The following is a 16436-nucleotide window of genomic DNA, read 5'->3' as shown; positions in this document are numbered from 1 at the left end:
AGGGGTGGCCCTGGGTAGGGGTGGCCCTGGGTAGGGGGGCCCTGGGTAGGGGTGGTTCTGGGTAGGGGTGGTCCTGGGTAGGGTGGTCCTGGGTAGGGGTGGTTCTGGGTAGGGGTGGTTCTGGGTAGGGGTGGTCCTGGGTAGGGTGGTCCTGGGTAGGGGTGGTTCTGGGTAGGGGTGGCCCTGGGTAGGGGTGGTTCTGGGTAGGGGTGGTCCTGGGTAGGGGTGGTACTGGGTACGGGTGGCCCTGGGAATCCCTCCAGTGCTTGGCCTTGTGCCTAGTGGTCCACAGTCACTCATCTGATACTTCACAACTTAAAATGAGGAGTGCCCACAAGGAAACCTCACACAGCTTGGGATGCTCCTTCCATGTTCCCTCTTTGCAGAGGGTCCCTTGGATGGGTGTTTGTGGGGCTTAGTCTCTTGGGGGAAGGGGCAGACCCTGGATTGGTCTGGAGGCCCAGCTGGCCCCGCACAGCTGGGAAAACTGGTTGGGGCGGCTGACTCAGGCTGTGTTTATACTCCCCGCCCCCTCCCTCCCTCAGGCACCTGCCCCTCCCCTCCCTGGCCCGGGAGAGGAAGGAAGTTCCTATAACATTCATAGTTCCACTAGTTCTTGAGAGCTTGTTGTGCACTGGGCACGGAGCAGGAAGACCTTCACCGGCTGTAACTGGTCCCAGCTCCTTTTGAGGAGACTGAGCCTCAGAAAAGTCAGGCTGCTCCCTCAGTCCTATGGGGCAAAGCTGGGATGGGAACCCAGCTCTGACTGATGCCCCGATGGAACTCTCATTCATTGTGATTAGAATAGAATCTGAACACCTTCTGCTTTGCTTTCTGGCCCCATCTCCTGCCTCTCCTACTGGCCCTCTGCCTCAGCCGGCTCTGTGAACGTGCTGCATTTATTCATTTTCTTTTCTTTTCTTTTGAGATGGAGTTTTGCTCTTGTTGCCCAGGCTGGAGTGCAATGATGTGGTCTCGGCTCACTGCAACCTTCACCTTCCAGGTTCAAGCGATTCTCCTGTGTCAGCCTCCCAAGTAGCTGAGATTACAGGTGCCTGCCACCACACCCAGCCAACTTTTGTATTTTTAGTAGAGGCAGGGTTTCTTTGTGTTGACCAGGCTGGTCTTGAACTCCTGCCTTGGCCTCCCAAAGTGCTGGGATTACAGGTGTGAGACACTGCACCTGGCCTATTTCTTTTCATTTTTTTAGACAGTCTCACACTGTCACCCCGGCTAGAGTGCAGTGGCAAGATCTCAGCTCACTGCAACCTCCGCCTACCTGGTTCAAGCGATTCTTGTGCCTCAGCCTCCTGAGTAGTTGGGACTACAGGTGCGCCACCATGCCTAGCCAATTTTTGTATTTTTAGTAGAGACAGGGTTTCACCATGTTGGCCAGGCTGGTCTTGAACTCCTGACCTCAGGTGATCCACCCCCCTCGGCCTCCCAAAGTGCTGGATTACAGGCGTGAGCCACCATGTCTGGCCTCATGTGTTTAGTCTTCACCCTTTCCATTCCTTCTGCCTGGACTGCTCTTCCAGCGTCGTTTGTCCGGCTGCTGTGGTAGAGATTTCCAGCGCTCATTCATATGCACTCGGCTTTCCTTCCCAGTTACCCAAGAAAACTGTCTCTCCTTGCGGTGTCCGCACTAAGGACACCTTAGGTCCTTAGCCCCCTTGCGGTTAGATGGGGGCCTGGGACTCATTCTGGCCAATGTGCTCTGAGTGTGAGGAGAATCACTTCCAGGCTGAGGCTATGACCAGCCCTTGCAGGACTCCCCAGCTGTCATTCTGTGCCACAGTGGAGATTCCGGAAGCCTTGTGTTCAGGGAGAAGCAGGCTGAATTGCTGAGTCACTGCATGGTGGGCAGCAGCCTAGGGGCCTAGCAGTCTCACTCAGATAGACTTTGGTCAAGGAACACATCCTTTCTACCTGCTGCAGATCTGAAAAGAAAAATAAAAGAAATCCTTGTGTTAAACCTTTGAGACGTAGGGGTTAATTTGTTGCTGCAGCATAGCCTGTCCTATACTAATAGAGCTGATCTGTTCACGTGTCAGTTGAAATATCTTTTGAGACAGAGTCTTGTTCTCAGGCTGGGGTGCAGTGGCGCTGTGATCGTGGCTCACTGCAACTGCTGCCTCCTAGGTCCAAGAGAGTCTGCTGTCCCACTTTCTAAGTAGTTTGGATTATAGGTGCCCACCACCATACCCGGCTAATTTTTGTATTTTTAGTGGAGACGGGGTCACCATGTTGGTCTTGAACTCCTGGCCTCAACTGATCAGCCCGCCTTGGCCTCCCAAAGTGCTGGGATTATAGGCGTGAGCCACCACGCCCGGCCCACCAGTCGTTTCTCGCACTGTGTTTATTTTCCCAAAACACTTATCTACATTTTTTTTTTTAAATATAATATTTTTTAGAGACGGGGTCTCGCTATGTTGCCCAGGCTGGAGTGCAGTGGCTATTCACAGGCGAGATCCCACTACTGATCAGCAAGGGAGTTTTGACCTGCTCTGTTTCCAACCTGGGCCAGTTCACCCCTCCTTAGGCAACCTGGTGATCCCCCGCTCCTGGGAGGTCACCATATTGATGCTGAACTTAGTGCGGACACCTAATCAGCATAGTGCACTACAGCCCAGAACTCCTGGACTCAAGCGATCCTCCCACCTCAGCCTCCCGAGTAGCTGGGACTACAGGCAGGTGCCCCAGCCCGGCTTATCTACTTGTTTATTGCCTTGTGTATCGTCTGCACCACCTGCCCCCACCACTAGAGTGTAAGCTCTATGAGGGCAGGGCGCTTTGTTTGTCTTGTTCATGGTGCCTAGCACAATGCCTGGCATATATAGGTACTCAGTAAATATTTGAATGGATGAAAGTGCTTATTTTATTTATTTTTCAAGACAAGGTCTCACTGTAATACCCAGGCCGGAGTGCAGTGGTGCAATCATGGCTCACTGCAGCCTTAACCTCCTGGGCTCAAGCCATCCTTCTGCCTCAGACTCCCAAGTAGCTGGGATTACAGGTGCATACCACCATGCCTGGCTAATTTATTTTTTTGTAGCTACAGAGTCTCACCATGTTGCCTGGGCTCAAGCTAGCGTTCTGCCTCGGCCTCCCAAAGTGTTGGGATTACAGGTGCAAGCCGCTGTGCCTGGCCTGATGCATTTATTGAATGAATGAAACAGGCAGATAACCACACTCGCAGGTAGACATGGAATTTGATATTGGTACCTGTGTTTTTCTTTCTTTTTTATTGGAGTAAGTGCATTTGTTGATATCCATTTTATATCTAATTCAGTTAAATAATCTATAAATATAGGCTGGGTGTGGTGGCTTATGCCTGTGATCCCAGCACTTTGGGAGGCTGAGGCAAGTGGATCACCTGAGGTCAGGAGTCTGAGACCAGCCTGGCCAACATGGTGAAACCCCATCTCCACTAATAATACAAAAAAAATTAGCCAGGCGTGATGGAGCATGCCTGTGATCCCAGCTACCCAGGAGGCTGAGACAGGAGAATCGCTTAAACCTGGGAGGTGGAGGTTGCAGTGAGCCGAGATTGTGGCACTGTACTCCAGCCTGGGTGACAAGAGCTAAACTCTGTCTCAAAAACAAACAAACAAACAGAAAAAACAAAACAAAAAACAAAACAAAAAAACACAATCTATAAATATAAAAGCATTTTTCTTTTGGCTATTACCGTGATCCTTCTACCTGTGTTGTTCTTACTGGGATGGGTCACAAAGCCTCAGGTCATCAGAAAGCTGGAGGCAGCGGTTGCTTTTCTGACTCTTGGAATATCAGAGCTGGCTTAGAACCTTACTTCTCTCCTCTCACTCTGTCTTTACAGATGAGGGAATGTGGGACTCGTAGGGAAGTGACTCATCCCAGGGCCGGGTGTAAGTCTATGGCTGAGCCAGAACCTGTGCCTGGGTCTCTGGACTCCTGGTCCAGTGCTGTTTCCATTGAGCTTTGCCTCTTCCTCTTTGGTTTCAGCCCAAGTTCTGAAAGTATTTCCTGAGTATGTTTGCCTCTTCCTGCCCACCTTGCCCGGTAATCCTGCCACTCAGAGCAGATCAGTGGCGATTGATGGGTAGGACTGGGTGGAGCTGAGACCGAGGTCAGAGATGAGACAGGAGAAGGAACAAGACTCCCGCCACAGTGCCCCTCGGCAGCGTCACAGCGCCCCTCAGCAGCGTCACAGCGCCCCTCAGCAGCGTCACAGTGCCCCTCAGCAGCGTCACAGCGCCCCTCCGCAGCGTCCTGGAGAGGAGCTTCTTTTGTCTCACATCTCTTCTGAACAAAAGCCAGAGGACAGGAGGATGGGTTCCCGGTCACCAGGGCTGCCTGGTGGAGGACTGTTTTTCAGGGCCTGAGCCTTCCCCCAGCCAGGTGGACACAGCCGCTCCCTCCTCTGCTCCGTAGACTGCTGGACATCGATTGTAGCACCTGTCATGTCACGTTTTTCTCTGACGCAGTGTTCATTTTTCTTGTAAATCCAAAACTGATACATGCTTATGGTAGAAAATTTGGAAAATACAGACATGTATGAATGATGAAATGAAGGTCACCTGTAATTGCCCACCTAGCAATAACCATTTCAGCATTTTCCAACTTGTATTCAGTCTTTTTTCTCTAAATGTATGAATAGCTAAGGTCACCTGTACCCGATGTCCCCAGGCCCTACAAGCTGGGGATCCCGGTGGTTGTGTTAACCTTTCCTGTGGCCACTCCACCCCCATCCCGCTGGCTGGCATCTGGGCCTGCCCCGGACGCCTTTGCAGTTATATCTGGGAGTCCCTTGAGGAGCCACATGTGAGCTCCCAGCCAGGTTCTGCTTTGGTCTCCCTGCAGCCATCCCTGCCCTCAGTCCCCTCAGGGTGGCCCCTGTTGCTTCCCTGGCCATGGAACCTGCTGGAAAAATGCAGCTCCTTCCCCTGGGGTCTTTTGCCTCCCCTCCCCTGGTGATTCCTGAGTGGCAAAACCGGGAGGCACCAGAAGGCCCTGGACCCCCTTTATCCTGGCCAGGAGCAGGGAGGGTGTTCCCTTTCCAGAGCTGCATTGACCGCATGGTCGCCCAGGTCCTGAAGCAGCTGTGCCTGTGCCCCGAGTCTCCCCAAGTTCCACAGCGAGACGCCTCCCTTAGCTTGGCTCGAAGTCCCTCTCTCTGAAGGACATCTTGGGTCTGTCAGCCAGTACCACCCTTTCCTGAGAAGCTTCTGTGAGCTTCCAGTGGGCGCTAGCAACTAACCATCCCTCAGCCCTGGCTGCGTGTTTCCGACAGGGCTCAGGCTTGGGACACTAGTCTTTTGGGATTTTCTCCTTTTCCCCTCCCTCCCTCCCTCCCTCCTTTCCCTCCCTCCCTTCCTTCCTTTTTTGAGATGGAGTCTTGCTCCGTGAACCAGGCTGGAGTGCAGTGGCACAATCTTGGTTTACTGCAACCTCTGCCTCCTGGGGTCAAGTGATTTTCCTGCTTCAGTCTCCTGAGCAGCTGGGATTACAGGCGCCCGCCACCATGCCCGACTACTTTTTGTAATTTTAGGAGAGACGGGGTCTCACCATGTTGGCCAGGCTCGTCTCGAACCCCTGACCTCAGGTGATCCACCCGCCTCAGCCTCCCAAAGTGCTGGGATTACAGGCGTGAGCCACCGTGCCTGGCCCAATGCTTTTGTATTCCCCTGGGATTTTCTGAGTCAAAAATAAGGGAGGAAGGTGGTCCTTCTTGGTGGTAAAGTTGTGAGATGCGGGGCCAAGAGCTGGAGAGAGAGCATCGTGGAAAAGGTCTGTGCCTGGATCCCGCTGTGCCTGAAGCTACCTCTGCCCCTGCCCACCACGCAGTTTAGTGCCTTGAGCCAAGAAATCCCACTTTTTGCCTGGGCTGGTGCCAGTGGTGCTGCTGTCCTCTACCACAAATGAGTCTTCAGGAAACAGGAATAGGTTAGTCTGCCCTCAGTGATGTGAGTACAGACACCACTGTGCTGTGTCTCTTCATCCCTGTCCCTGGAACCTGCAGCGTGAAGTGTCCGGGGTGAGGTGTCCCCAAGCAGCTAGTTCAGGCATGAAGAGAGATCCCAGAATCCAGTTTAGGTTCAGCTGGGACTTATCAATGTGACAATTTAAACAACCTCAGAATCATTTGCCAGCTTGCAACGTAATGTCACAAATTCTTACCTGCTCGACTGTGAGCTCCAACAGTAGATGCTGGCCACCTCTCAGCTGTGTGACCTTGGACGCGGTTTCTCATTTCTGAAACGAGGATGTGCACAGTCTCTACCTCAGAGGGTAGCTGGGAAAATTAAACGAGCTAATCCAGAGAGAGGGGCTTGCTGTTTTTGTCATTTGCTGCTTTTGTTCACTGTGGTCAGCTTAGTGCCTCGCACAGGCCAGGCACCAAGTGGGAGCTTTGTAAATATCGTCCAGTGATTGGAGGGACAGCTCCTGGTGTGCGTGCCCTGTGCCAGAGGGACACACGGTCACACGCACTCTGTCATTCTTGCTGTAATACACACACACACACACACACACACACACACACACCCTCTGAGATCTCAGTGTCCCGTGCAATGACTCTCCTGGGAGCTCGAGGCATCACCACCCCTGGCTTCTCTGGAGGGCAGCCTGCAGCTTCTAAGCTCTGGGTTGTCATCCCAGGGACTCCATGTTGCTGGGAGCGCAGCTTGGAGCCTGACTCAGCCCTACACCACATATCAAGGGCAGCAGGACCTGTGGTGTTTTAGGAGCCTGGGGAAGTGTGTTGGAGGGAGCTGGTTAACCTGGGAGGACCAGGGACTTGCTGGAGCTCTTGCTTCTCGAGCTGCTGCTCCCTGGAAGCTCCCCTTGTCATGCCATGGGCACCCAGTCTCTTCTAATTCCCCTCCCTCCCTAAGCAGCACCCTAAGTCCTGTCTGGGGGCCCTTATGGGGTCCCACTAGTCTTTTTACTGGGGGGAGACAGGCTTATTTGTGGAGCTGAGATGGATTCCTGGTTTGCCTGCCCACCTGACCCCATCCCCTTTTCAGATGACCCCCATGGCCAGGCAACTCCATCCACCCCCCTCCCAGACCCAGCCTCTCACTTGTGCGGCGCAAGGGAGCATCGGTCTCTCTGGATGTTCTAGTCTGGTATATTTCCTGCTGTGCCAGTGGCCCTAGGGGTTGTGACTGGGGTGTGGATGCAGCTTAGGCATCAAGTGTTGGGGACAGGGTGTCTGGGTGTGGTCCTCAGTGTGGCGTGGATCGTAGAATTAAGGCTGTGTAGCGTGTTATAGTTTTGTGTGGAATGCCTTGGTGTGATGGGTAGATTGCCAGTAGGCTACGTTTTGGGGAATTATACTTAGAGCATTAACCCTTGGTGGGGCTGCCCAGGTCCTTGGGCCCTCAAGGCCCAGGGACCTTATCTTCTCAAAAGATAAGGGAGGGGGAAGGGCACCTCTCTTCAGGGTGCTCCCAGAGTGCTCCATCCCACCCCTTGGCTTTGCTAGATTCCAGTGTGAGGCTTAGGCTCAGCTCACCGGGCGGAGGGGAGGAGAGCCCTCGTCTGGGTTCCTGCTGAGTTCAGAGGTCGTATTTCGCACCCCACCCTCCACTCTCCTTTGCTATAGGGATCCCTGGGTCGGATGGGGAATTCCCAAGCCCTTTGGCGGGTCCCTTCCAGTGGCGAGCTCCCAACAAAGGGGGCCGACCACGTGCCCCTCCTCGACGCGGGCCCTAAGTGGGGACACACGTGGCCCCTGGACCCCGCTCGGGCCAGGGTGGCGTGCCGACGCCGCGCAGCTCCCCGGGTGGGCGCAAAGCAGCCCCCGGCAGCCCCGCCGCCCCCGCCGAGCCTCGCCCACTCCCAGTCCCAGCTGCTGCAGCGCACCCGAAGCGGCGCTAGGGGGAGCTCTGGCAACTGGCTTCGTGGATGGAAGCAAAACCGTGCAGCCAACCGCGATTTCCTGGGACTTGCAGGGGAAAATGGGGAGGGAGGAGACGCACTGTTCCCCCTCCTCGGCGGCTCCAGACTCTTCCCGTGGGAGGCCGAGGAAGCAGCCCTGGGGGTGAAGGTGCCTTTCCTCCCCGCGACTCACGCCCCCAGAGCCTCTTTTTTCCCCACCCCCATCGCGGACTTCCGCGGACCCCCGCGTTCTGGAGAGTGTCCCCAAGAACTTCGCCTCGCGCGACACCGGGATGCAGAGCCGAGCGGTCCCTTGGGACGGGCTTGCGTCCGCCTCTCGGAGTCGGGCTTGGGGGTCTCTTGGCGGCAGCCCCTCCTGTCGCTGCGGGAGGCGCGAAGGCTGGGGTGGGGGGCGCGAGCCGTCCTGCGGGGCAGCTGCGGGTGGCTGGGAGCTCGCACCAGCGAGGGCAGTGCGGGGGCGAGAGAGCCAGCGAGATCGAGGAGCTGTGGGGAGTCGGCAGCAAACAGCCAGCAGGCTGCCACTTTGCTTTCTTTTTCTCGTTCTTTCTTTCCTAACCCCTCTTTGCAAAGCTGGAACCATCCCGCGCGCCCCCGGCCCCGAGCCGCGGCTCCAGATGTGGATTTGGTTCCAGTGGGGAGAACGCGAGCTTCCCCCGGGCCTTGGCACATTCTCCCACTCTGAGGTCATTCCGTTGGTGGTCAGAGGGGAGCGCGCGCCGGGAGCCTTCCTGCCTCCATCCACTGGGGAGGGAAGAGCGGCGGGCGGGAGGGAGGGAGAGGGGAGGGGCGCGAGGAGGGAGGGACACGCCGCCAGCACACCACCAAGTGGCACCGAGCAGTGATAACAAACTCAACTTAAAAAAAAAAAAAAGGGAAAAAGGAAAGGAAAAAACTTCCCCAAGTTGCAGCCTGAGACATGCGGACGTGCAGGCGGAGGCGCGGGGCAGGGAGTGCGGGTGGCCCTGAAGCCCCCGGCGTCCCCTGGCTGCTTTTGTCGGCCACAGAGAGCTCAGACTCGAGGTCGACCAGGCCCTGCGCCTCTGCCTGGGCAGGAAATGTGCTGGAGGCTGGCTTGGCTTCCCGCTGGAGACCCCGGGGCGGCCGGTTCCCAAGGGGGCAGGACCCCCTGTAGCGGGGGCTAGGGCGGCCGAGAGACGCGCAGCACCCGCTTCATCCCCAGCCACCTACATCACCCCCATCTCTCCGATCCCCGACCTTGCGGATGTGGGCAGATCCCGCCCGCCCAGGCCCAAGAGAACTGGGGTTTACATAGGGGTGGGGGGGTCTCTCCCACACCTCTCTATCCTCCCCGCCGCCCCCAGACAGATCTGAAAACAAGGTACCACTATATTCTGTAGTCGACTTTTTATTAAGATTATAAATTTAAACAATCTGAACAGTTTTACCCGGTGATATACAATTCAGTATGCACAAAAATACAGGGCAATGAGGGAAAAGGGCCGGGAAAGGAAGGGTTGGCAACTTGTTTTGGGGTCCACACGGTGCTGATGGCAGAGAACCAGAGGGGCTGCCGGCGAACCCCACCTTTTTACAACAAAAGGCTTTTAAACAAATCTATCGAACTGAAGACACAGGACAGGGTTCTCACAGGCTCGAACAATGCTGGTTTCATGAAATGCAACCGAAGGCTGAACCAGGGCAGTGCAACTTAGAAAGAAGCACACACACAAACACCACAGCTGACCAGGAACTTAGTGCAAAGTCTCCAACGCAGTCGGCGGTCCCGGCCCCTCCCTCCCCCGGGGCCGCCCGGGATCCAGGTGAAGGAATCGACTTCCTTTTTTGTTTAGTGAGGACCGCAGTGCTGGGCATGATGGGAAATGTAGTCCGCTGTGCCCGCCCCCCACCCTTTCCCCAAACAGTGTCCGAGAGTGTCGGGGTGTCAGGCGCCACCCCCGAGTCCGGGAGACGGATGGAAGAGGGGAGAACGGAGCCAGAGGGGCGGGGAGAAGAGGGGTTCAAGACACCCGCCCCGGGAAGAAAAGAAAAAAAAAGTTGAAGTGTTTTCATTTCTGCCTTCTCATTTTGAGAACTTTGGAGTCCGCCCCCAGAGAGGAAATGTGACCCAAACGTCCCTTTCGGAGATAGAGTTTGCCTTTGTTTTTGCTCAGGATTTCACAAGACCCATTCCTCACCCCTCGGAGGGACTCGGGAGAGCGTAACGTCGGGCTTCCCGGGTCTGACAACTGATTGGAATCGGCGTCCCAGGTCCTGCGCCCTCCTGCGCTGCGCCCCCGGCGCGCCCCGGCGGCCCCGGCGCCCTGCCTTGCCCCCGGCTGCCCGGCACCTCCTCCGGGCAGCAGCCCTCCCTCACGTGGCAGGCTCCTCGCTAAACACCACTGCAATCACTACAATAAAAAGAAAAAAAGAGTAGGAGAAACACAAAGCATACTTAAATAGGCGCTTTTTCTCTCTGCAAAAATAAAGTCCAAGATTTTAGATTTCTTTTTTTTATTTTACAATTTATAAAACATCAGCCGCCTCCCCCTGCTCGTCCCAGCTCAGCCCCGAGTGGCCCGGCGCCCGCTCGTTCCCTCCTCTCGCCCCTTGGCCGAGTCTTTGTCTGGCCCCAGCCCCGGGGGGCCCCGGGTCCCTGTGCCCTCGGGGGTCCCTAGAAGGCGACAATGGCTCGAGTCCAGGCGCCGAGGCTGGCGAGCGCCTGCTTGGCGCACAGCTGCCCGTTGAGCGGCGGCGGCTGCTCCGAGGAGTCCGGCTGTCGGCTCACCAGCCCCGAGAAGCCCGAGCCAAAGATGGAGATCAAGTTTGAGATGTTGGACGCGTCCGGGGACGAGTCTGGGCAGAAGTCCTCGAAGCGGGCGCGCTTGCAGGGGGCGAAGGGGGCGCCCCCGGGGGGCTCGGCCCCCAGCTCGCCCGCGTCCTCCTCGTCGTCGTCTTCCTCCTCCTGGCCAGGGTAATACTTGCGCTTGCAGCCGGCAGCGGACGCCAGGCCCGGTCCCGGAGCGCCCTGGCCACAACAGGGGCAGTGGGCGGAGGCGCAGCAGTCCTGGTGCAAGTAGCCGTTCTCCACCGTGGTCACCACGTGAGTGTCCAGGTCCAGCACGGTGGTCTGGCTGCTGCAGTGCACGCCGAAGTCCGAGGGGGCCGGGTATGCGCCCCGGTAGAAGCCAGGGGAGGAGGCGGGGGCCGGGGAGGCTGGCGGAGAAGCGGCGGCGGCCGGAGGGGCGGCCCCCGGGGGCGCGGAGGGCGCGGAGCAGGCGGCCGGGGCGCGAGGGTCCCGCGGGCAGAGCGCAGCGGGCGCGGGCGGCGGCAGCGGCAGCGGCAGCGGCGCAGGACCCGGCTGCAGAGGCTCCAAGGGCTGCCCGCGGTGGGGCGCGCCGTGCGGCGGCTGGAGCGCAGCGCACCCGGCCAGCTCCGAGAGCGCCCCCGCGCCGCCCGCGGGCGCCCCGGCCGCCGCCGCCGCGCAGCCCCTGGGCGCCGGGTGCTGGTGCTGGTGCAGCTGCTGCTGGAGGTGCAGCTGGTGGAGCTGGTGGAGCTGGTGCAGCTGGTGCCGGGCGGCCGGCTCGCGCGCCTCCGCGTCCCCGCCGCCGCCAAGTTGGAGCGGGCCGAAGTCGGCCGCGCTGGCCGGCATGCCCGGCGCCGCGTACGCGAGGTGCTGGTGCTGGTGGTGGGGCGGCTGCTGCTGTTGCTGCTGCTGCTGGCGCCGGTAGAGCTCGGCATAGCGCTCGCTCAGGTAGAGCTGGCGCGCGTTGCGGAGCACGTAGGACACCAGGAGGTTCTTGTGCAGCTTGATGCCGCCGCGCTGGGTTCGGGAGCTGTGGATCTTGCGCAGGGAAATGCTGATCAGGCTCTGGGCGTCCAGGGCGCACTCCATGCTCCCGCGGAGACGGCGGCGGAATAGCCGCCGCCGCTGCTGCTGCTAACGCTGCTGCTGTTTCTGATTCCAGCCGGCCGCCGGGGCGCGCCGGGCAGAGGGAACGGAGCCCAGGTCAGCGGGTCGGCTGCGCTCCGAGAGGAGCCGCCACCATGCGCTGCGCGCCACCCGCGGGCTCGCGCTCCCCAGACGGCGCCAAAGCAATGAGCCTCGGCCGGTCCCGGCCCCAGCTATTTAGCCGGGTGCCCGGGCCCCGCCCCACATGCGTTGAGCCAATAGGAGCGCGGAGAGGCTCCCGAGTGACAGGCGTTGCCCGCCCCGGGGCTACTCGGCTGGCCAATCAGACCAAGGCGGTTCCTTTGTGCTATTCAAATACCGAACGGACCCCGGGCCTCCAACGCCGCCGCTGCCTCGAATGTTCTCCTGGGGCCGCCGCGCCGCCCGGGACTCAGAGCCTCCAGGGCCGCAGTCTGCAGCATAGGTCGCCTTGCAGCGGCTACGTTGGAGCCCGCGGCTGCCCTCGCCTCAGGTCCCGGGAGTCAGGGGGTCGGCTCACCTGAGTGCTGCGGCGACGGCTCCTCCCCCTTCCGCACGGCTGGGCCTCACCTGCGGCAGGTGCGCGCGGCTCCTGCTCCGGGCCGCGCGGCGCCTCCACCTGCTCACCTGTCGGCCCCCGGGTGACCCGCGGGAGCCAAGGCCTCTCTACAGGAGGCTGGTGGGGCCGCCGGCTTGACACTGGGGGACATCAAAGGAGCGAGGTTTTGGGGGTACCTTTCACCGCAGGGAATGCCGAGTGGCCTCTGGGAATGCTTGCGGGAGGGAGGTCCTCCCCATTTGTCTGACGGGAAAACCCAAAACATCATGAATTTTGACCTTCTCTGATGGAGAGAGTTTCGAGGCCAGGAAGTGTTTGGACCTCGCGACCAACTGAGGCCCAAAGGCGTCTTAAGAGGCGACTCTGAGTTTCCTAATCACTGGCTCAGTAAGCTTTCCTTTAGTGCCTAACTAATAATAATGACAATAGGGACTATTATTATGGGCCTAGTATGGGGCAGGCCCTTCCCAGCAATTCCCGAAATCCTCACTCTAACGTTTGCAGAGGAGGGGCCTGAGGCTGGAGGAGTGGAGGGACTTGTCGAACCACACAGTTCCTAGCGGGCAGAGCTAGGATCTGGGACAGGACCCTGCGCTCCAGACGGGAGGTGAAAACCAAGGCCTGGAAACTCACCCACTCAACTTTTGTTGACAGTTTTCTTTCTTATCCTGAACCATTCAGGGGTCACCTTCTCCCAGCTGGGGACTGAGGCAATGGGAGAGACAGGATTGCTGATTCCTGGGTGCTCTATCTGGACCAAGAAGCCTGAAGGGTGCTGATTGCTGCTCCCAGGGGGTTTCAAAGTTGCCTGGGGTGGAGGTTGCCCAGACAGCTCCGGAGGCTCTTGGAAGTGGTCTGGAGGTTTGCCTGAGGAGGGTCCATGAGTGGAACTTTGAAGGATGAACGGGGTCTGCAGAGTCTCCCAGACATAGGTGGACCTCGTGGGGTTGTGCTCAGGGGAGGCCCGTGAGCAGATGTCCTGCTGTTCCACCTCCTCCTCAGGGGATCTTCTGAGTCTCTGCGTTTTGGGGCTTCCTTCTGAGTTCTCAGCACCTACTTCATCCTTTGGTGGGAGTGGAGAGGCCCACAGCCACCCTGTGGTCTCTGGGTCTTTCTTCAGTCTTAAGAATTTCCCCAAGATTTGTTTCCGCAAACAGTTTCTTAGCATCTTCTCCATGCCAGGCGTAGAGCGTGAGAACAGAGTTAGCGGTTGTTTACCTCATTTTTGCGATGAAGAAACTCAGACGCTGACAGCGTGAGATTTGCCTAGGGTCACATGGCCCTGGACCTGGTGCTTTGCCTCTTCTGGGGCCCCTTCGAATAATCTCAAACTGATTTGAGCCCCTGTGACCCATAGCACCTCTGCAGGCCTCCTCCCACAGAAGCTGCGATTGAAATTTCAGGGGACTTCAGAGAAAGGATGCCCTCCCTACATTTTATTGATGATAGAGACCTCCGAGGCTTTGGAACTTGCTCAGGTGATAACACGTAGAAGTAAAAAAATACACTGTCCCTCACTTCCCTGGTGCCTGTCTTCAAGGCACACAAAGACTTCATTTATTCCTGTTTGAAGTTCACCTTTGAGACGTCACTAGCGCGCGGAGGGAAGTGGGAGCTCTTGCTGGCTCTGCAGTGGTGGGGACTCTGCATGCAGCAGTGTCTGGGCAATCCACAGTGTCTGGCACATTGCAAGCCCACAGCTCCAGAAAATATTATCAACCTCGATTTCGGGCCTTCTTTCTGTAGCGGCCCAGAGTTTATCGGGGGAAAATAAGAGTTTACGTACCTTGCTTGAGGTCACACACCAAGAAGGGGTAGAGTCAGGATCTGAGCCCAGGCCCATCTGTTTCCAGGGCAAGAGTTCGCCAGAGGTTCCTCCAAATCAGCGTCTGCTGTCAGTGGCGCCGAGGCCAGTTCTTGGGTCCAGCTCAGGATGAAAGTGACCTTGGTTTGATCGACCTCCACCACTTTCCTGCCAAGTGCTCTGGGACCAGGACCCGCAAGGAAGCAAATGTCAGCCCTAGCCCCAGCCCCTCATTCAGCGCTGCACCCCAGAACACGGCTCTGGGGGCCCAGATGGAGAAACGGCAGGGATGGAGGCGGACTTCCAGCTACAGGGTGGGGCAGAGGGACCAGGCCCCTCACGTGGGCAGCTCCTCATGGCACCTCCCAGTCCCCCACAAGGTGAGTTTTGAGCTCTTTGAAGTTCCTTTCATTCCCTGGGGCCAGCTGAGAAGTGCTCAGCCTCTTCTGGGTGGCCCCATCCTCTGGGGCTGTTGGGGGCCCACACTCCATCTCTCCTCTTTCTCAAGAACTGAGATGTGGGCTAGTGGGAGGGCTCAGCAGTTGTGCAGCTTCATAAAAACCCTTGATCTTTTTAGAGGTGGCCTGGGAAGGGAAGGCACCACAGCTGTCGTCAGAAAAACCTTGCTGAAGGAGGCAGTGGGACAGCTGAACTCTTTGGTGCCCCGGGGGGGCGGTGTGACCTGAGAGGCACACAGTAGGAATTCACAGATGTTTAGAGAATGGGTGGTTTGCGCACCAGCCTTCTGTTGGGATGCGTGAAGGTTCAGGGCAGCGAGCATGTGCGTGTGTGTATCTGTGTGCACACATGTCGGGAGACGGTACCCTCAGATCTGCACCCCATGAAGGGGGATAGGCCCACATGAGACAAGGATGAAGGACTGGCCTGATTTGTCTGAGCACCTGAGAAAGATTGGGGATCTCACCTTTCCCCCTGGAGCTGGGGAGATTACATCTGGCACTGAGCCAGTGCTCCCTGAAGGAAGTTAATTACTGCCTCAATATTTACTGAGTGTCTGCTGGGACAGCATGGAGGTAGGGCATGGAACCGCTGGGGACCTGGGCTCCCGTCAAACCCCAGGTGGTGTCAGCCCTCCATCAGAGCAGTTAACACTTCACAAGTGCACACATGCCTGTGGACACCTCCTGCTCACCTGGGCTTGGGGGGTAGGGGACATGTGAGGAATGATTGACAGTGGGATTTGCCCTGTTCGTTTCCAGGGGTGGACTAGAGGAAGGGGTCCATAGGCAAAACACTGTATTGGATGTTGTGTTGGAGGAAGGGGGAGAGAAATTTGGAATTCACACATTCATTCACTTTCATTTGCCTGAGAGATATTTCCAGAATCCTTCTCTGGAGTCCCTGGGAATGGGTCAGGGAACAAGACGTGATTCTGCCTTCAGAAGGCCACGATTCAGAGGGAGGCAGACAAGCTAAATAGACCAGAAAATACTGAGAGCCAAGTCTGTGATTGGAAGGACAGGGCTGGAGGAGGGCACGTCCAAGGCTGGGCTGGGAAGTGAGAAGCTGAGACCTGGAGACCAGGAGGAGGGGGATTCCTCCAGCAGCGGGAACAGCAACGGAGGGGCCCAGCCAAGGGCCGTGGCGGTCCACAGTGGGCACTCACCTGTGGCATGAGTGAATCAATGACCTTAGGATGCAGATGACACTGTTGCTTTGAAGGGCTCTGGAGACCAGGCCACCCCCACCCTCAATTTCCAGATGGGTAAACTGAGGTCTGCAGAAGAGGAGGGATGTGCTCTGTGTTCAGAGCGTGGGTCCAGAGCTGGGGTTACAAGTCAGATGTCTCACCTCCTGGTCCTGCTTCGAGCTGCCCTAGTGTGCTGTGTCTGTGGCTTGGAGTGTGGCTCATTCTGGAGGGGTGGGGACCAAGACCCAGGGCTTCGGGCAGTGGCAGGGAAGACAGAGGGGTGTGGCTGGCCACAGGGGTCACTGGTGAGACTTCTCTCTCTTAGGCCAAGGAGCCAGTGGCGCTTGGACTCTGGAGCTCCTTGCTGGACCCTAGGAGGCCATTCTGTAGCTGGTGGACATGGGGGAGTAGGGCTGAGACCCCGGAGCTTGAGTAGCCTCCGCTGGCCCCACAGAACTTGCACCCTGTCACTGGCCCAGGTGGAGGTTAATGAATCCCCCCACCATTGTCTGTGTTTGCCTAACATAGTCCTGGGCAATCGGCCTAGTACCCAGAAAGCCACTGTGGCCCCTGGCTTTAAGGACCTTACATGTAATGAGAAAGACTGACAGTGTCTTCTTGGAGCTCTTGCTCTTACCAGGCACTG

The 16436-nt window shown here is 57.7% G+C and overlaps 1 protein-coding gene across 1 annotated transcript; it reads right to left on the bottom strand.

Moving 5' to 3' along the window:
- Positions 1 to 9925: 9925 nt before the first annotated feature.
- IER5L (immediate early response 5 like) lies at positions 9926 to 11948 on the bottom strand. The gene has a single exon (XM_021674013.2). The coding sequence runs from the start codon at positions 11738 to 11740 to the stop codon at positions 10520 to 10522; it is 1221 nt and encodes a 406-aa protein (XP_021529688.2). The 5' UTR covers positions 11741 to 11948; the 3' UTR covers positions 9926 to 10519.
- Positions 11949 to 16436: the final 4488 nt, after the last annotated feature.

Source organism: Aotus nancymaae, unplaced genomic scaffold (assembly GCF_030222135.1).
Source record: "Aotus nancymaae isolate 86718 unplaced genomic scaffold, 86718_ANA_hifiasm-v0.15.2.pri h1tg000003l, whole genome shotgun sequence".
Lineage (NCBI taxonomy): Eukaryota > Metazoa > Chordata > Mammalia > Primates > Aotidae > Aotus > Aotus nancymaae.
The sequence above is the reverse complement of the archived record's forward strand: the minus strand, read 5'-3'. Positions and strand labels throughout refer to the sequence as shown.